Raw genomic sequence first — 20,210 nt, 5'->3', positions numbered from 1 at the left:
ACCCAAATTTTTGCTCTTCAACCTCTCCATCCTCGGTCAGGGCAGAGACCATCGCAACAACACCATTATCTACGCTTTATTCCTTCAAAATCCTCGTCTTCCGGATCAGAATCTTGCACAGACTTTCCCTTCCTTTTGTGGAGTGCCTATCCATTCCTTCCTGATCGCATCTCGTTTTCGAGCGCACATCCCCTCGCAGCGTTTGGCAAAAATTCTTACGAGAATCCGCCTTCAAAAAGCAGAGCAAGTCCCAGGAGGCGGCAATCATTTCAAAATTACCAAATCTCTCCAATCGAGAACCCTCTTGGAACTCTCTTGGAATCTTGGATTCGAGTCGATTATCTTGCCCAATTTCCAACACCATGCAATAAACACCACAGCATTGTAAGCTGATTCCGGACCGACCTTATATCTTCCAAACTAACTTGCCTAGCAGTTGAATAGCTCCCCCAAGACCCAAAATATCTCACATAAAACCTTTCCAAGTTCACCGGCTGTCAAGGCGCGACCTGTACAACCAAATGTACTGAAAGCCTCCCACACGTGCTCTGAGACAAAAGTTCCGTACATCTCCTTTGAACTTTGGACTGATTTGCAAGGCTCTTGAAGACAAGGCTCTCGGTGGCAGCACGAAGAAACAAATCTGCAAGAGTGTATTCAACATGGATGACCGGCGAAAGCCAACGGCCAAGGCACGTGACGAATTAGTAGAGGTCGCTACTAATTCGTACTCCATAACATACGCCAAGAACAACGCGGCTACGAAGGCGTGGAGGGTGTGGACCAAGTTCAAGGATGGGTTGGAACTAGCTCGGCCCTCTAGGAAACGCCTATACGACAATATCGACCTAGCTCCTACGGAAGTGGAAGACACGAAAGTGACCGATAAGGCAGACAAGGCAAACCAGGGCCAAAATGAACTTGACCTGCTTCGAAACGCCGCCTGGAATCCCGACGATGGTGAGATATTAGTAACTAATGATCCTATTCTACAAGCTCTTCAGCATGGGCCAACCGGTGGGACCTTGCTACCAACTGGAGAAGACGAAGATGCACAGGAAGATGAAGGGAAGAAAGATGACGCACCCGATGCCAACCAGAAGGAGAATCCAATAAACGGACAAAATTGGCTCGATACGACTGCCCCCCCTCTGTCGGACATTCACCGCATCTTCGACTTCATCACTGAACATGCTGTCAGCCAGGGTCTGCTCGAGGCCTGTGAACCTTTCAAGGGAGGCGGTATTAGAGTCCTCACCATGTGCTCTGGCACCGAGAGCCCATTTGTTGCCATGGATCTTATTCGAAAGTCTTTGACCTCCCGAGGGGACGGTGACAGATTCAAATATCAGCACCTCGGGAGCGCCGAAATCGAACCTCCAAAACAAGCCTTCATCGAACGAAACTTTAGTCCACCCGTCATCTTTCGTGATGTCACTGAGTTCGGCCGACATGCAAAAAATCCCGATGATGAAGCTTGCTGGCCGGTCAACGCGTATGGAGCGCGCCAAAAGCCTCCTGGCGATGTCCACATCTTGATCGCTGGTTCTTCGTGCGTGGACTACTCTGCTTTGAACAATTCTAAAGGAGAATGGAAAGGCGAGCGCGGCGAAGGCGAGTCAGCAAGGACTATGGATGGTATTGGTGCCTATGCCAAGATGTACAAGCCGACCATCCTCATAATTGAAAACGTCGAAGGGGCTCCATGGGGAGAAATAAAAACCTTCTGGGAGGGAAAAGGCTACGAATCTGTAGCCGTAAAGCTGGATTCTTTGGATTACTATCTTCCACAAACACGTAACCGAGGATATTTACTCGGCATACACAAAGAGCGAGCTAAAGAGGTGGGATTCGATATCGAGAAAGCTCACAGAGAATGGGTCATGCTGATGGCTAGTTTTCAACGTCGTGCTTCGTCGCCATACTCCGACTTCGTCTTCGCCGACGACGATCCCCGTCGACAGCTTGGCCAGCACACTCTCGAGGACAGCAGATCGAAGGGGGTTTCGACCGACTGGGTAAACTGCCGCAAGAGGCATGTGGCCGCACGTGTCAAGGATGGGCTGGGAATTGGGACGCCATTCACCAAGCGCCGCGGAAATACCGAACCAAAACTTGACGATTACGCCGACCAAAGCTGGGCGATTCGCCAGAGCAAGAGGGTTCTGGATGTTCTCGACATCCATCTTCTCTACAACGTTGCTCGGCGTGACTTCGATATGCGATACAAGCACAGAAATATCAATATCTCCCAAAATATCGATCGAGATACAGACCGTCGCCAGTGGGGTGTTGTTGGATGCGTTACACCACTGGGCTGTTTGTTCGACACCCGACGAGGTGCTCCACTGTCTGGGCTCGAGCTGCTCTCATTGCAAGGATTCCCGATTGGAGAACTTGACTTGGGAAAGAACACATCAAAGCAGCTTCAGGATCTGGCTGGCAATGCAATGTCGACCACAGTCATTGGAGCAGCAATTCTCAGCGCTATCATTGCCTGTCATAAGATTTCGGCAAAGGATCCCAGCATATTCCCGGCGTACGTGGACAAGGCAATTGGCGAAAGACATACACCACACGATTGTCTCTTAGAAGAAGCCGGCGCTGTCAAGGACCTGAAAGCAAAGATCAAACAGGACAATCTGAACTACAGCGTTCAAAAGTGGACAAATGCTGAGGGTTCCGAATCCTTGGACGCAATCATTTACAAGGCTATAAACCTCCAACCGTTATGTCTTTGTGAGGGGCTTAACCGACGCACCAGACACGAAGTATTATTTTGCCCAGAGTGTTATTACACATGCTGCAAGGGCTGTAATAGAGACACGCATGGACACCAGGATCTAAGACACTTGATGAACGCAGGCCAGCCACGTGACCTTGCCAACACATTTGTGGACTACCTGACTAAATTACTTCCTCCAGTCCTGCAAAACCGACGCCCGGACGACCCAACACAATTGTTCACTGATGACATTTTTAAGTCCGCGAGAGACCAAATCTTGGAAGCGATCAAAAGTCAGGTTCAATTTCAAGGGGTCAAATTTGAAAACTCGTGGAAGGCCGTTTATGAGTCGACGCATTGCCGCCTGGAGCTCGAATTTGTCCAGAAGCGCTATATGTGTAATCCATGTTCAAGCCACGGGGAACCGCGATATCATCTTGACGCTGCCCCCAGGTGGCTGCTCTTCGCAAAAGCTCCAGCAAATGAGCCTGCAAAGAGTGCGATGCGTGACCTGTTTCGATATCCGATGGCTAGAATGCAACCAAGCAAGACCCTTTTCGAGGGCGTTTGGGAATACCGAGACGGGCATTCGACAGATTTCAAGCTTCGCATCATTGGCAAAGGCGGACAAGTTAAGTCATGGGAGCAGAATCTAGGCATCGAAGCCAAACCCTTTGCGACGTTAAACGCGTTCGCGGCTCTGGATATCAATCCTCCAAGTGGTCTTAGGGACGATCAGTCTTCAATGTTTGATGGGATTGTCGGTGAATACAAGCTGCTCCAGAATTGCCCTGCTCCCAGCGGCACTTTGCACCGAAGAGTGATCCCGTCCTCATCTGAAGCACCTACATTTCTGTTCCTGAAGTCCGGCCCTTTGAACGACCCGTGCCTCGATTGTGTAGTATTCTCGACTCAACCATGTCAGCGAAGCGTCAACGACGAAGGCGCATTTCTCGCAAGCATCGACGCGTCCTGGAGACCAGTTGCTACAGCGCAATTAGCCAAGGGTATGGAAATCAGCTGCCAGTTAATGGATAAATGGTCAGAGTCCCCTGGACAGAAGCTGGAGATGCCTACCGAAGCAAACACCATCCAGAGGTGGTGTCAGAATCCAGATACTAGTCCGATATCTCCCAAGAAGTGCGCACAGAGTTACTCGACAATCTTGCTCCTGGATTTGAGCTTTGATACGCACGCCCAGGAAAGACTACGGTGTCGCCGAGACCTCTGCATTAACCTGGAACGAGAACCCGAAGCATTGAGCGAATTCGGGTGGATCTTGTCACATGCAGCCAGCATCCCTCAATTAGGAAACGGCTGGCAACCCATTGACGATCTCGCGATTGAATTGTGCACAAAATGTTGCCCTCCGGCACCTCCACTCAGATGGATTCTAAAAAGCACCAAGGCCAAAGAAATCGTTAGCGCCATCGAGAGTCCAGTCGAAGCTGCGAATTATGAGCACCTTCTAAAGTCAAGACCTAAGCCGGCGATTGCGCTGTTACAAACCTTCGACGACAAAATCATGCTGAACATAGTGGTCAACATCAAGACACTAGCTCACCGCGCAGTGACGCAGCTATTCCTTCACCACCAGCCCGACTCTGCGTCCAACTCTCTGGAGTGGCGAATAGAGTTGTATGACCGATTTGCTCCTCCCCAAGAGTTTGTCACTCTGGAACTTTCGTCGAACGCGGAAGATTTAGTTGATCAGCAAATAAACGATGACTTACATCTAAAGCGCCAGCTGTGGGATTCCCAAACTCGCGCTCTTGCCTGGATGTATTCCCAAGAAAACCAGCCACCACAGTGGAATGAAATGTCCTTGGTCGAGTCTTGCCTGCCTGCACTAGGGTGGAGATTGGAGGCCAGAGCACTCTTGCCGAAATTTCAGGTTCGCGGCGGAATTATCGCCGACGAGGTCGGAGCAGGAAAGACCACTACATCTCTTGCCTTGGTCGAGCTAGACTATGCACGATCTGCAACAGCATTCAAAACCGACTCTCAATCCGCAAAGTTTCACTCCGACGCGACACTGATACTGGCGCCCAAAAATATCGTCAAGCAGTGGGCATCTGAGCTCGCCGACACTCTGAATTGGGAAAGACTCGACAGCAGTAGCTCGTCCCCAATGAATAGGCCGTATTACATCATCGTTGAGACAACTGCACAGCTACAGTGGTATTCTCACGAGCAAGTCCGCTCGGCTCGACTTATCCTGGCTTCTTGGGATATGTTCCACGAGGTTGCTTACTGGACTTTTCTGCGCAAGATTGCTTGCTCTCCTTGCATTCCGGACGATCCTGGTCGTGCGTTTCAGGAATGGCTAAGCGTGGCTTTGTCAAATCTAACATCGTGCATAGAAGGAATGAAAAAAGGCGAAAAGGAATTCTGGTCCGGATGGGACGATGTGAGATCGAGAACGGACTCTGAATCAAAATATGAACGGTTTCAGGGTTATGTCTCACGGGCGACAAACAAGGCCGCAATAAAAGCCGACCGCGAAGCCAAGAAAAAGACAAAAAACGCCAACCATAATGATGAGGATGATGAGATGCTACAAGACGGCGATCAGAAGAGGGAACGGGTTCCTCGGAATCAAGGTCGAAAGGTCGGCGCAAACGCTACCACTAAGAAACCGGCGTCGACAGCTGCAGACGTGCTTCGCGAAGAACTCGATACCTTCAAAGCCGACCGCAAAATACCTGTTCTCCTGCACATGTTTGCATTTCGAAGACTCATTGTGGATGAATTTACCTATGTCCAAGGGGAGACGTTGCTGGCACTTCTACAACTCGAGGCTTCTGCGAGATGGCTGCTCTCTGGGACACCTCCGATCCATGATTACGACAATGTCAATACTATGGCAAAACTACTGGGTACGCGGATTGCGACATATGATGAAAAGGAAGGGAAATTCGGATTTGGAAGGGACCGATCGAAAATGATCAGAGATAAATCTGACGCACAAGAATTTCACTCATATCAGGAGATCGCCTCGCCGGCTTACAAGAAACAAATGTATGAACTTGCCCAAGAATTTTCTTCGAAGTTCATCCGAAAGAACAAGCCATCAAAGAAGCGTCCCCAGATGAAAAGGATCTTTTACGAATTCGAGTTCACCGCTTCCGAGTTAATCACATATTCGGACGTTAAGCAATTGGCAATGGACCCAGACCGCACATACAATAAAAAGACCACCAAAACCAACATAGTGAAAGGAGACGACCCAAAAGAGCCCGCGAGTATCCGAGACTTAACGGACTCGGTCGAACGAACAAGCGGGCCGGTAGAGGCCCTGGTCTGTGCGAGCCTAATGTTAAAGGATATCCAGAACGCCACCAGCGGAACAACCGGTCAGAGTGAAGACGAGGTGCTGGGAGCCCTCGTAGAGATCGAACTGCAGAGACTGTCCAATTTGATCGACGAACAGAAGGAGTTTGTTCTGCAAAGAGCGCGACTGCTCTTGCAAGTTCTACAAGAACTCTCCTTCCTCAAGAACGCGGTGCCAGGCTCGGCGGCAAGTTTTGCCAGTTTCATTCAGAACGCCGCCAACGACAACTTAGCCGACACCGCGGCTCTCGAGACAGTCAAACTCCTCCTCGAGTACTCGCAGGAGAACCCTGTATCGCCGAGGCGACTTCTTTCAAGAGCCGGCGGCGAGGCCCCATTCACGCTCATTGGGGTCCAAGAAGCCGCCGTCGGCATGAAAGAAGTCGACCTGCGGATGGCCAGGGTCGAGGACCACCTGGAGGTTCTCTTGCGGGGACTCCGCAGATTCCGTTTCCTGGGTGTCGTCAAGGGCGCTTTCGAGAGCACTTCGCCCCCGGGCGAATGTTCGACATGCGGCGAGACGCCGTTACACAAGGCAGGGCTTTCGGTCGCAACTCAATGCGGCCACCTCCTGTGCGAACAGTGTCTCTCGAAGGACTGCTGTGAGTTCCGGGGAGCTGGAGACATCATTCCAGTCTCCCTTTTCGAACTCCGCGCGACCCTGGGGGCTCCCGCCTCAGTGGCGGGGGCTAGGATGCGGCTCGCGGTGGCCATCGTCCAGATGGCTACCCAGAATGGAGACTCGGTCCTGGTGTTTGCCCAATTCGAGGGCATGAAAACCGCCTTTGTCAAGGCGTGCCGCGCGGCAGGCGTCATCTGCCACGATGGCTACCAGGGCGCTCAGGCGCGGGCGGCTGTGGAAGCCTTCCAGCGGCAGGGTGCTGCCGTCCTTGTTCTCAAGGTCGACAGTCCCGACGCAGCTGGTTGGAATCTCCAGGTCGCCAACCAAGTCCTCTTTCTGGCCCCTTTGGCGGCGGGCGAGGAGGAGCGTATGGCCACCATGCGCCAGGCCGTTGGTCGGTCATGGCGACCAGGCCAGAAGAAGGAAGTACGTGTCCATCTTCTGGCTGCCAAGGCCACCGACGAGCCTGGTGTGTCAGGGTGGCCTACTGTTGACCCATGAGGAAGGGCGGGCGGTTGTTCTTGTGCGGTGGTTTGGTTCCGGGGGTGCTGGTGGATGGACAGAAAGGGAGGGGAGGGTGGAGGCAGAGGCCTCGTGCTGTTCAGACACTTTCTTGTTTCTTTTTTTTTTATTTTTTGTATTGAATTTTTGAATGAAAAAAAGGAAATGGACAAAACAAGATTGAAGCAGTCTTCAAGTGTCCGTTGTCGTGCGCTGAGTGCATCGTGCGTCCCCACTGTTTTGTGCATTTTTGAGTGATGTCGGCGTCCCGTTACATCTTCCTCTGCGGCTATTATGACATTCTTTTGTCCACGATCGTGCGCTGACTTCAGTTAAGGAAGGCTTGGTATGACGAGAGCGGCCGCGCATGGGCCATCGTGCTGTGATGGAGTCTTGGTCTATTTGATGACGACGGCTTCGCGCATTTCCCATTTAACCCCTGCTCCCGATATCTCGCACTCGACCTCTGCTGACATCGGCCTCGAAAAGATGATACGTTCGTCCTACTTACATCGTCATAGACAAGCTGTTCAGGATTCCCGCCTAGGTTATGGACCAGATTCACAATGGGATAGAATTCATTCGTCCTCCAACCACATCGTTATAAGCGAGTCTTACGATGCATGCATCCCTTGCTCCCATCACTCTGGATAGATTGAGACTCGTCCTCCGCTTATCGATCAACGCTGGAAGTTGCACATGGACTATATCCGCTCTCTATTGACAATGCCCTGGGCATAGTGAGGGCGGACCTCTGGTCACATCGCTGCGGACTTCTCATATATCTCATTCGCTCTCTGCTCATATAGTTGTGGGTCATTCCATGAGCAGTATTTGTGCCCCGTCGATGCCCCTTATGCAGCGGTGGATACGACACATTCGTCCTTCACTCACACCATGATTAACCGCTCGACGTTACCAACTGTCGAACGTTGTGCAGATAGTTCCACATTCAACTTCTTTTAACCTGCCTGTATTTGAGCTCTATTTTTCCTTACAGCTTGTCGTTAAGACTGTTGTTAGCCGCCACACTCAGTATTCACTCGTGTTGAGTTCGTCAAATGGTGTATGCTATTCGAGAATATATCTACCGCTGCCCACACGGAATGGGATATGGGCAATCATAGGGTGTTGTCATTTGTAGTCATTATCGCCTGCAACCTGAACCCTGATTGTGGAAAGAACTTGCAAAATCTCAGAAAAGCAATCAAAAAAAGAAGCTCACATCTGAAGCTCACATCCGACTTCAATTTCTCATAAGTGCGACAATCGTCGCTCCAGTGATCCATCAAACAACCAAATTATGATTTTTGGATCACCATATATCACTTCTACGGCTCTTTCTGGAGGCTGGTTGTATAGAATGGCTTCAACTGAGCTCACTTTCCTGGTCTCGGATTTTCGTTGTCGATGCCACCCCTGAAACTGACTCAGCCTCGTACGGGCTTACCGTCAAGTCACATGACCACCGAGTTTGCTGGGCCATCTGATGCTCGGCAGCCTTTCCCAAATTTACAACCAACCTCCAGGACGAACCTCAGCAGATAAAATCACGACGCCCTGTACCGAGTAGTTCGAGATATTGAGGTCAAAATGATATTTCCGATCTCTTTTGCTGCTTATCCACAGTTGATTCTGGGGCGCAGCGAATGAATTCTTGGGTGTTCGTGGCGCTGTTCTTGCGGCAACAACCCCCCTTTTTTGGTGGCGTTTTGCGGCTCTCTTCCTGTGTCACCTGGTGCTCTGTCCTTGTCCTGTCCAAACCGTCTGCCCAAGTAAGGTGGTGATTTTCATTGCATTGAATGGGATATGCCTTGGCTGTCAACGGATTTGTCGTTTCACTCCCACCAGCCTCCTTTCTCACCTCCCAATTCCGCACATATCGACTATCAAGCGGTCTTCGTATTTCGTTGCACCCTCGGTTTCCTCTAGTTAGCCCCTGAACTTTGCTTTGGGCCAACAGTCGCATCGAATCTTCCTGTCTCAAGGGATAGGAAGGCTATCTCAAGGACCGCCGCAAGGAAGAGATGGATCGTCGCCCCCTTTTTTCGAGCAATAACTCGATGGGCTATGGAAATCGCGATTCTCGAAGAAATTTCGCGCTCGATCGACCCACCACACGCCAGATTGATCTTGGGCTAACCGGACTGGATCCGAGGCGATGCCGCAGATGGGGAAGTGCTGCCATTCTGCTGGGGGCCCAACACCAAATTTAGATCCCAATCTGAGTTCTGCACTTTCGCCATGCAATAATTCTGCATGCGGAGTCGGGGGCCAATTTGAAGAACTCGCTCGAACTGAGATCTATCGCAACTCTCGTGCCAGGACCTACGTCTTCCATCTCCACGTGTTTCCACCAACAATGACACGGTCCTTTCTCGGCGATCTTCCTCACATATCTCTTTCGCTTTCCGACCGGCCTATTCTCTCCCTTGGCTTTCCCCGTACACCCGCGAGTCTTCCACCAGCAAGACGGGAGGAGTAGGAGCAGTATATACAAGTACAAGAGCGAATCAGCGGTGGGCGTCGGTGGGTTCTTAGACTGGGCGAAGAAGCCACCAAAAACGGACACCGAAATTGTATGGTTGACTGGGGCGGACTCCGCCCTTGATGCGGCACATCCACCATTGGATCTCGGGATCAGGCCCTCCCCTGGATGTCTTGCTACAAGGTTGTTCAACCCATCTTGGGCGCCAGCGGTGCCAGCTGAGGCTGAGAGATGATAAGGGAGAGATACACAAGCGTTACGATAGTCGCCACAAAATCACTCGTAAATGGTTTGTGGTAAAGACAGATTTAGATACGATATACGAAAAAGACCCATCTGTGCGACGTGAACTGTGATGTTGCTGTGGCCCCCTTTCCACCCAAGTTGGCCAGGAAATTTTTGTTGGATGTACTATCGTTGATTTTGATTTTCCATCTACCCGGGGGATTCTTGGGGCACGAGGGGCATGAGGACTACGGCGAATGACCTCGGGATGTTTGCCAGGGCATTGTTCTGATGGCAATATTCCGACGTCATTTGCCCGGGCCTCAACAAAGAGTAAAGAGAGATTTCGCAGAAATTTCTGTTGGAGTTGGGGATGGGAGATGGACAAGATGGGGAGTGGGCTTCGGGTTTAACTGGCGGGACAATCAAGCGGGAAAGCTAGTGTGGGCCACTAGGCCGCCGAACAGGCCTTGACGCTTGCAGTGACCGCCTCAGCGAATAGATCGACGGTTGTGGCGAGGCTAGGCCGTCCCGGTGCCCAATCACCCCCCAGAGATTTCCGGTTGGTCCTTGCTCGGCGATGCATCTGTGGGCGCTGGGCTGCGAGGGCTGCTCCCAACACCTGAAATCTGATTGTCTGGAGGCTCACAGAGAGGAGCTTCAGGCGTTGTTTGGCTGCGGCCCGCCTAGAGATCCAGCTAAACCCCGTTGTGCAGCACCCGCTTCATCCAACAGGCCCAAAACAGCGTCAGGGACACATCTCAGCAACGTCGTTGCTCTAATATACCCTGCGCCTTCGTGTCTCTCGCTCACACACTGCACTACAGTTTCCCTCTTCTTCACCCATCGCTGACTTTTCATTTCTTCTCTCCTTCCGCCTCCTTGTCTTCAGTCAGAAGACTTTCCTCGACCTCTTCTCCACCCGTCCGACCTTTTCACTCCTTACCTCCGCCTGCGACAGTATAGAATTCGGGCAATCCATTTTGGGACATCGGTAATATTGGCGTAATCCCGGTCTCCTTTTTTCGGTCCACAGAGCCCTGCACGTTCACCTCTTCCGTCTCCTTTTTACGACCGCGATCGACCCTCTGGCAAGAGCCCGCCTCCTCAGTTGCATGAGATAGACCTTTCTCCCTCACCATCATGGCTCCCGCCGTCAACGGTGTCAATGGCACCAAACCCTTGGCCAACGGCACCCCCAGCTCGTGGCAAGCAAAGCATAGTGTGGCAGATCACTTCATTGGAGGGAACAGACTAGGGAAGGCTCCTCCGAGCAAGGTCAAGGACTTCGTTCAGGAGCACGATGGGCACACTGTCATTACCTCAGTAAGTGGACGTCCGAGAGACAAAATCCGTGTGTCTGTGCGCAGCCGCAAGCTGACAATGCTGAATTTCAGGTGCTCATTGCAAACAACGGTATTGCAGCAGTCAAGGAAATCCGCTCCGTACGGAAATGGGCCTACGAGATGTTCGGCGACGAGCGGGCCATCCAGTTCACTGTGATGGCCACGCCAGAAGATTTACAGGCAAATGCGGACTACATTCGTATGGCTGATCAATACGTCGAGGTACGTAAGCTACGCTAAAACAAAAAGGAGCAAGAACAAGAGGAGCAGCGCTGACGTCTTTGACAATAGGTGCCCGGAGGTACAAATAACAACAATTATGCCAATGTCGAGCTGATTGTTGATATCGCCGAACGGATGAACGTCCACGCCGTCTGGGCCGGCTGGGGTCACGCCTCAGAAAATCCCAAATTACCCGAATCCCTGGCGGCCTCACCCAAGAAGATTGTGTTTATTGGCCCTCCAGGGTCGGCAATGCGATCTCTGGGTGACAAAATTTCTTCCACAATCGTCGCACAGCACGCAAAGGTGCCCTGCATCCCCTGGTCAGGAGAGGGCGTTGATGAGGTAGAAATCGACAAAGACGGTATCGTGACCGTCAAGGATGATGTCTACGAGAAAGGCTGCGTACACTCTGCAGAAGAAGGTCTGGCAGCCGCCAGGAAGATTGGTTTCCCCGTGATGGTCAAGGCGTCCGAAGGTGGTGGTGGCAAAGGAATTCGAAAAGTCGAAGACGAGTCGCAGTTCGTGGAGCTCTACAACGCCGCCGCTAATGAAATTCCGGGATCTCCCATCTTTATCATGAAGCTGGCAGGAAATGCCCGTCACTTGGAAGTGCAGTTGCTGGCTGACCAGTATGGCAACAACATCTCCATCTTTGGCAGAGATTGCTCCGTTCAGCGAAGACATCAGAAGATCATCGAAGAGGCTCCCGTTACCATTGCTAGCCAAGACACTTTCCGTAATATGGAGGCTGCAGCCGTCCGCCTCGGTGAGTTGGTCGGCTACGTCTCTGCCGGTACGGTGGAATACCTCTATTCACATGCAGACGACAAATTCTACTTCCTGGAGCTGAATCCCCGTCTCCAAGTCGAGCACCCTACAACTGAAATGGTCAGCGGCGTCAATCTACCTGCTGCTCAGCTGCAAGTTGCTATGGGTCTCCCGCTACACCGCATCCGTGACATTCGCTTGTTGTACGGAGTCGACCCTCACACGGCGACGGAAATCGATTTCCATTTCAAGAATGAAGCCAGCTTGAAGACCCAACGACGACCCCGTCCGAAGGGTCACTGCACAGCTTGCCGTATCACCTCGGAAGATCCGGGTGAGGGCTTCAAGCCGTCGAGCGGTACTATGCACGACCTCAACTTCCGTTCAAGCTCGAACGTCTGGGGTTATTTCTCCGTCTCCTCAAACTCTAGTATTCACAGTTTCTCCGATAGCCAGTTCGGGCATATTTTCGCCTACGGTGAGAACCGATCTGCTTCCCGCAAACATATGGTTGTCGCTCTGAAGGAACTGAGTATCCGAGGAGACTTCAGAACTACCATTGAATATCTCATCAAGCTGCTGGAAACTCCCGCTTTTGAGGACAATACTATTACCACTGGATGGCTCGATCAACTCATTTCCAACAAATTGACAGCCGAGCGACCTGACCAAATGCTCGCCGTTCTCGCTGGCGCCGTGACCAAAGCTCACATTGCCAGTGAGTCATGCATCGCTGAGTATCGCAGAGGACTCGAGAAGGGTCAAGTGCCCGCCAAAGACGTCCTCAAGACAGTCTTCCCAGTTGATTTCATCTATGAGGGTCATCGATACAAATTCACCGTCACAAGATCCAGTCTCGATAGCTATCACATTTTCATCAACGGGTCAAAGTGCTCCGTTGGCATCCGCACTCTCGCAGATGGTGGCCTGTTGATGCTGGTTGCCGGTCGATCTCACAGTCTCTATTGGAAAGAAGAACCTACGGCCATCCGCCTGAGCGTTGACAGCAAGACTTGCTTGTTGGAACAAGAGAATGACCCCACGCAGCTCCGAACTCCGTCCCCCGGAAAGCTGGTCAAATTTACCGTCGAAAACGGTGAACACGTCAAGGCCGGCCAGGCATATGCAGAGGTCGAGGTCATGAAGATGTACATGCCTCTCATTGCTCAGGAGGATGGTGTTGTGCAATTCATCAAACAGCCAGGAGCTACTCTGGAAGGTGGTGATATCCTGGGTATACTGGCTTTGGATGATCCCTCTCGGGTCAAGACCGCGGAGACATTCACTGGCCAATTACCAAACCTTGGACCCCCTCAGGTCGTGGGTAACAAGCCTCCTCAACGATTTGCTCTCCTCCATGGTATCCTCCAGAATATCCTGATGGGCTTCGACAACCAGGTCATCATGGCCTCGACACTCAAGGAGTTGGTGCAGGTATTGAGGGAGCCCGAGTTGCCATATGGTGAATGGGCTGCTAGATCGTCTGCTCTGCATTCGAGAACTCCGCAGAAGCTGGACGCTCAGCTTGAGCAAATTGTTGAGCGAGCACATTCTCGCCAAGCTGAGTTTCCGGCGAAGCAACTTCAAAAGGCCATCAACCGCTACATTGAGGAGAACATGTCCACAAACGACGGAGCCGCGCTTCACTCCACTTTGCAACCTCTTGAGGATGTTTGTGCAAGATACGCTGATGGCTTGAAGATCCACGAATACAACGTCTTCATCGGGCTCCTCGATCAGTATTACCAAGTTGAGAAACTCTTTGCTTCTGGCACCGCTAGAGATGAAGACGTGATCTTGAAACTGCGGGAACAGAATAAAGATGATCTCATCTCAGTGGTTTGGACTGTCTTGTCCCACACCCGCGTGTCTGCCAAGAACAATTTGATCATCGCCATTTTGGATCTTTACAGACCGAATCAACCAAACGTTGGAAACGTTGGCAAATACTTCAGACCAGCTCTGCGCCGACTCACCGAGCTTGAATCACGTGCAACTGCGAAGGTTGCGCTCAAGGCTCGCGAGCTGCTCATTCTCTGCGCCTTGCCTTCTCTGGAGGAGAGAGCGTCTCAGATGGAGCATATCCTCAAATCTTCCGTGGTTGAATCCAAGTATGGAGAGACCGGCTGGGAGCATCGCGAGCCGGACCTTGACGTGTTGAGGGAAGTAGTGGACTCTCGTTACACCGTATTTGATGTGTTGCCCCTCTTCTTCGCTCATCATGATCCATGGGTTGGTCTCGCCGCTCTCGAAGTGTACGTGCGACGTGCCTACCGTGCCTATACCGTCAAGGAAGTCGAGTATCACAACGACGTTGAGCCGCCGTTTTACCTCTCATGGGACTTTGTCCTTCGCAAAGTGGGACAATCAGAGTTCGGGCTGCCACTAGCATCTTCATACCCATCAGGACAGGCAACTCCTTCCCAGAACGGCAATCAGTTCAAACGTATTGCATCCGTCAGTGACTTATCATACCTCAACAAGCTGCAAGGAGACGACGAGCCTTCGCGCAAGGGTGTCATTGCCCCTTGCCACTATCTGGATGAGGTTGATGAATGTCTCGCTCGCGCCCTCGAGGCGTTCCCCAAAGGGGCTCCAGAGAAGCGCCCTACTACGCAACATCTTATGCCGACCCTCGACAGCCAGAGAAGGCCACAAAAGCAGGAGACGCTTGAAGACGATTTGACCAACGTCTGCAACATTGCCATCCGCGACATTGAAAACCTGACCGACGAAGAGATTCTGAATCGTGCACAAAGCTTGATCGAGGAGTACAAGTCGGAATTGTTGGCTCGCAAGGTCCGTCGTATCACCTTCATCTGTGGCCACAAAGAAGGTACCTACCCTGGATACTTCACCTTCCGTGGGCCGACGTACGAGGAAGACCTTAGCATTCGTCACAATGAACCTGCCCTCGCTTTCCAGCTTGAACTTGGAAGATTGTCCAAGTTCAAGATTAAACCGGTCTTTACCGAAAACAGAAATATCCACATTTACGAGGCCATTGGCAAGGGCGACGACAGGGACAAGGTCGTTGATAAGCGTTACTTCACCCGTGCTGTGGTTCGACCGGGACGTCTCAAGGATGAGATCCCTACCGCTGAGTACCTTATCTCAGAGACTGATCGATTGGTCAACGACATCTGCGACGCTCTTGAGATCATCGGCAACAACAACTCTGATTTGAACCACATCTTTATCAACTTCACTCCGGTGTTCAATTTGCAACCTAGAGACGTGGAGGAGCAAGTTGCTGGCTTCTTGGAGCGCTTCTCTCGCAGATTCCTCCGCCTTCGAGTAACTGGCGCTGAGATCAGAATCCTTTGCACAGACCCCGAGAGTGGATTGCCATATCCTTTGCGCGTCATCATCACGAACACTTCTGGGTATGTCGTCAAAGTAGAGACATATGTCGAAAAGAAGGCGCGCAATGGCGAGTGGGTATTCGAGAGCATCGGTGGCACTACCAAGATTGGTGCCATGCATCTGCGCCCTGTTTCCACACCTTACCCTACCAAGGAGTGGCTGCAGCCGAAACGTTACAAGGCTCACCTTATGGGCACTCAGTATGTGTACGATTTCCCTGAGCTATTCAGACAGGCCATCTACAACTGCTGGAACAAGGCCGTCGCGAAACATGCTCCGCTGGCTGAGTCCAAACCGGAGATTGCGACTTGCCTTGAGTATAACGAGCTGATCCTCGATGATGGTGATAATGTCACCGAGGTGTCCCGTGAAGCGGGTACTAATACTTGCGGTATGGTCGCTTGGATTTTGACCGCCAAAACTCCAGAATACCCAAGAGGCAGAAGATTCATCATCATTGCCAACGATATCACCTACCAGATCGGCTCTTTCGGCCCTGTGGAGGACAAGTTTTTCAACAAGTGCACAGAATACGCCCGAAAACTTGGTATTCCCCGTATCTATCTTTCTGCCAACTCTGGTGCCCGTATTGGTATGGCCGAGGAACTTATTCCTCACTTCTCCGTTGCGTGGAACGACGAGTCGAACCCAAGCTCGGGCTTCAAGTATCTTTACCTGACTCCTGAGAAGAGGGAGTTGCTGAGCAAGACTGACATCATCACCGAGAAGGTCGTCGAGGATGGCGAGGAGCGACACAAGATCACGACCATTGTTGGTGCCAAGGACGGACTGGGCGTGGAATGCTTGCGTGGCTCTGGTCTCATTGCTGGGGCTACATCTAGGGCTTATGAGGACATCTTTACCTTGACTCTTGTCACCTGTCGCTCCGTCGGTATCGGTGCTTACCTTGTCCGTCTTGGTCAACGTGCTATTCAGATCGAAGGTCAGCCAATTATCCTGACTGGTGCCCCTGCCCTCAACAAGGTGCTGGGCAAGGAAGTTTACACTTCAAACTTGCAGCTCGGTGGTACCCAAATCATGTACAAGAACGGTGTTTCCCACATGACTGCCAGTGATGACTTCCAAGGTGTCGAGAAGATTGTGGAATGGCTGTCCTTTGTCCCCGACAAGAAGGGCCAACCGGTTCCAGTTAGCCCGCCGTCAGACCCCTGGGATCGCGACATCACGTTCTACCCACCGAAGGGACCTTACGATGTGAGGCACCTCATCGGGGGCAAGGAGGATGAGGAAGGTTTCCTGTCTGGTCTTTTCGACAAGGACTCCTTCCAAGAAGCTCTAGGTGGCTGGGCCAGAACCGTGGTTGTGGGTCGTGCTCGACTGGGTGGCATCCCCATGGGTGTGATCGCAGTTGAGACCCGCACTGTCGAGAACGTCACGCCCGCCGACCCTGCAAATGCTGACTCTATGGAGCAAATTGTGCAAGAGGCCGGAGGCGTGTGGTTCCCCAACTCCGCCTTCAAGACCGCACAAGCCCTGAGAGACTTCAACTTCGGGGAGCAACTCCCATGTATGATCCTCGCCAACTGGCGGGGTTTCTCTGGAGGTCAGCGAGACATGTACAACGAGGTGCTCAAATATGGTTCGTACATCGTCGATGCCCTCGTCAAGTACGAGCAGCCGGTCTTCGTCTACATTCCTCCTTTCGGTGAGCTCCGTGGTGGTTCATGGGTAAGTTTACATCCCTCCATATTCTGCCGATCAATGCTAATACATCTGCTAGGTCGTTGTTGACCCAACCATCAACCCTGAACAGATGGAGATGTATGCGGACATCGAGTCGCGTGGTGGTGTCTTGGAGCCAGAGGGTATTGTTGGCATCAAATACCGAAAAGAAAGACAGCTGGAGACCATGGCCCGCTTGGATCCCACATACGCCGGGCTTAAGGCTCAGTCTCTCGCCAAAAACTTGAGTGCTGAGCAACTCAACGCTATCAAGGCCAAGATGACTGAGCGTGAGCAACTCCTTGGACCGATTTACCTGCAAATTGCCCTTCAATTCGCCGATCTGCACGACCGTGCGGGACGTATGCAGGCCAAGGGAACAATCCGGATGCCTTTGGAATGGAAGAATGCCAGACGTTTCTTCTACTGGCGTCTTCGAAGGAGACTGTCTGAGGAGGTCCTTCTCAAGAAAATCAACAGCAGCTTGGCTGCAGGCCAGGCTCCGGTGACCACCGCCAATGGCATGACACAAAGGGAGCAGAACCTAGCCACACTCAAGAACTGGTCTGGTCTGTTGGATGCCGAGTTCGAGAAGGATGACCGCAAGGTGGCTGAATGGTATGAGAGCCACAGGAAGGAGGTGTATGCCAAGATTGACGCCGTCAAGACAGAGGCGGTCAGCAAACGAGTCGCCGAGTTATTGATGGGTAACAAGGAAGGTGGATTGAAGGGTGTCCGTGAAGTATTGAGCCTTGTGCCCACGAGTGAGCGGGAGCAGTTGGTCAAATACTTGACCGGTGCATAAGGGCTGTAGAGAGTATAGATGTGACGATGGGTTTTGGTTGGCATGAAACTTGGAACGCCAGAGGGTCATGAGGGAACTTTTTGGAGCGCAATGGGTCTGGCTGAGGGGACTTTCTATGGTCTTTCCGTTTTGTTAGTTTCATTCGCGTATACATAGCATATTAAAAGCGGAGTTATACACTGACATGTGTCTTGTTACTTCTTGTCATTGATCATCAGTGGATGTTGAGCATGGACATGCCATCAAGATTTCAACACAAAAGCAGGGCTAGCAATGAGATTGTCTCTGTAACTTACAAGGCATGGTCGGGCACGACTGCCCTGGTCTCGTGGTTTCGAGCGGGATGAACACCATGGTTTGAGTCTCTGCCAGCCAGTAACGATCCGTGCTAGAATTGATGTTGCTGACCATACTCTCAGCTGAGAACTATACGAATTCCCCCGCTTCGTATCCTTTTGAACCGTCCTCTTAACATATCCTCGCCGGCCCGGACACGATAATCTGCTTGCTTCAGCAGGGACTTCGGGCAGAATTGATTGGCATGAGTGCCTTGGCCGTCCCATATGTTGTGTGTCCCAAGGACACATTCACGTAGACCCTTCAACACAAATTGCTCCCTCCCTGATTGTTGCTAGGCTTCAGCACGCGGCCTGAGCCAGCTTCACCGGCTGGACAGGTCGTATTTAAAAGGTCCAGAATGCACCAATCTTGTGGTGCCCAACTTGAGAGTGATAAATGAAGCACTTGCCTAAGGGTTTCTCCTCCCAACTTCTTATGCCCTTGACCGTGTTGACTGCTCTTGCTACAAGATTTCAAACATCGCTGAACCAAGATCTTTCGAAAGCTCATCCTCACAGAACTCCGCTCTCGACTATTGTTCAACTATGGCAGTCCCAACAAAGCCGGCTTTTATCCACTATGGCGACTTCGATAGTACCACCCGCAAACTTCCGGTGATGGAATTCATGGAGCGCTTCCGCGACGACTACGACACAAAGTCCTTCGATCCAAAATGGTATGCTCCAGACCTTACGTATGTTGGGCCGGACGGGACTGTGTACGAGGGCCGTGATAAAGGCATCGAAGCCCTCAAAGCTTTGTATGGGCCGTTGCCCGGCTGGCGTCACGAAGCCTTCTATCTGAACTGCTACGAGATCGACTCTGGCTACGAGATGATTGGTAAAGCAACCCTCTGGGGCAACCTGCCAGGCGAGCCGCGCGAGGGAGAGTCGAAGAAGACCGACGCGGACGGGAAGAAGTGGGACCTGGCTATCCCCGGCACGTATCGATTTCAGTATGTCAAACAAGGAGACGGCTTTGCCTTGAAGAGGATCGAGATCACTGGGGACTCGAGTCCGTTGATGGTCGGCCTGCTCAAGAGGGGTGCTCTTTCTACCAAGGATTTGGGGATCTGAACTTGGGGAATGTGCCTTGTGTTAAAATGCATCGCCATCAGAGCGGAAAAGCGGATTTATTTTACGGGCGAGGGATATCAACCGTGATGAGGAATCTTCAGTCCCTCGAATGATCAGTTCTGACATGGAGGTGCCTTTCATCATTCTTTAATTGAGACCCAGTAGGAAAACTCCATCCGCTTCAAAGTCCAGTGCCTTGTTTCCGACATTCTCGAGACATTCGATAGAGTGTATGAATTAACGGCTTCATCAAGAGGAGAACTAATAGAGCTGAACCTGAATGAATCCATCATGCTCAATTCATGTCAATATAGGTGAGACTGACGCGTAGCTTCTAGCAGCGAAGCGGTCAACCGATCACATCCCCGCCTGAATGGATGGGTGTCGAACTATGCGCTCTCCGTGGGAAGGACATATTGAGGGTTGGATTATCATCTGTTGGGAGAAATGGAAGAACCTTTTCACGATTTGTACCCCGATAAGAACTATCGCAGGCGAGCCCTCAGAGCAGAGGAGATGCATTAATGAGAGCGAAGAACAGTCAGCCTCGTCAAGCACAGTTAAAGCTCCACTAGTCTAATTTAGGTTAGCTCCTTCATGCGCGAGGCTCCCGTATCGATAAGGGCTGCGGAGTCTGCGCATAGAACTTTTTTCAACCGCATCTATTTTGAAACTTGAATTCAACGGCCGGTCCTCGCGCTCGGACGG

The 20,210-nt window shown here is 51.7% G+C and overlaps 3 protein-coding genes across 3 annotated transcripts; all 3 read left to right on the top strand.

Annotated features, from left to right (window-relative positions):
• Positions 1–662: 662 nt before the first annotated feature.
• Z519_03293 (uncharacterized protein) lies at positions 663–7,181 on the top strand (the record flags this gene model as incomplete). The annotated part of the gene is made up of 1 exon (XM_016761044.1): positions 663–7,181. The coding sequence occupies one exon, from the start codon at positions 663–665 to the stop codon at positions 7,179–7,181; it is 6,519 nt and encodes a 2,172-aa protein (XP_016622894.1).
• A 3,856-nt stretch (positions 7,182–11,037) lies between these two features.
• On the top strand, positions 11,038–18,087 carry Z519_03292 (uncharacterized protein; the record flags this gene model as incomplete). Its single annotated transcript, XM_016761043.1, has 4 exons — positions 11,038–11,220; positions 11,292–11,462; positions 11,532–17,288; positions 17,341–18,087. 4 exons carry the CDS (start codon positions 11,038–11,040, stop codon positions 18,085–18,087), a joined length of 6,858 nt encoding a protein of 2,285 aa, XP_016622893.1.
• Positions 18,088–18,971: 884 nt separating this feature from the next.
• On the top strand, positions 18,972–19,502 carry Z519_03291 (uncharacterized protein; the record flags this gene model as incomplete). Its single annotated transcript, XM_016761042.1, has 1 exon — positions 18,972–19,502. The coding sequence occupies one exon, from the start codon at positions 18,972–18,974 to the stop codon at positions 19,500–19,502; it is 531 nt and encodes a 176-aa protein (XP_016622892.1).
• Between the last annotated feature and the right edge of the window lie 708 nt (positions 19,503–20,210).

This window comes from Cladophialophora bantiana, assembly GCF_000835475.1.
Source record: "Cladophialophora bantiana CBS 173.52 unplaced genomic scaffold supercont1.4, whole genome shotgun sequence".
NCBI lineage: Eukaryota > Fungi > Ascomycota > Eurotiomycetes > Chaetothyriales > Herpotrichiellaceae > Cladophialophora > Cladophialophora bantiana.
Note: the sequence above shows the minus strand (reverse complement) of the source record. Positions and strands in the feature narration are given on the sequence as shown.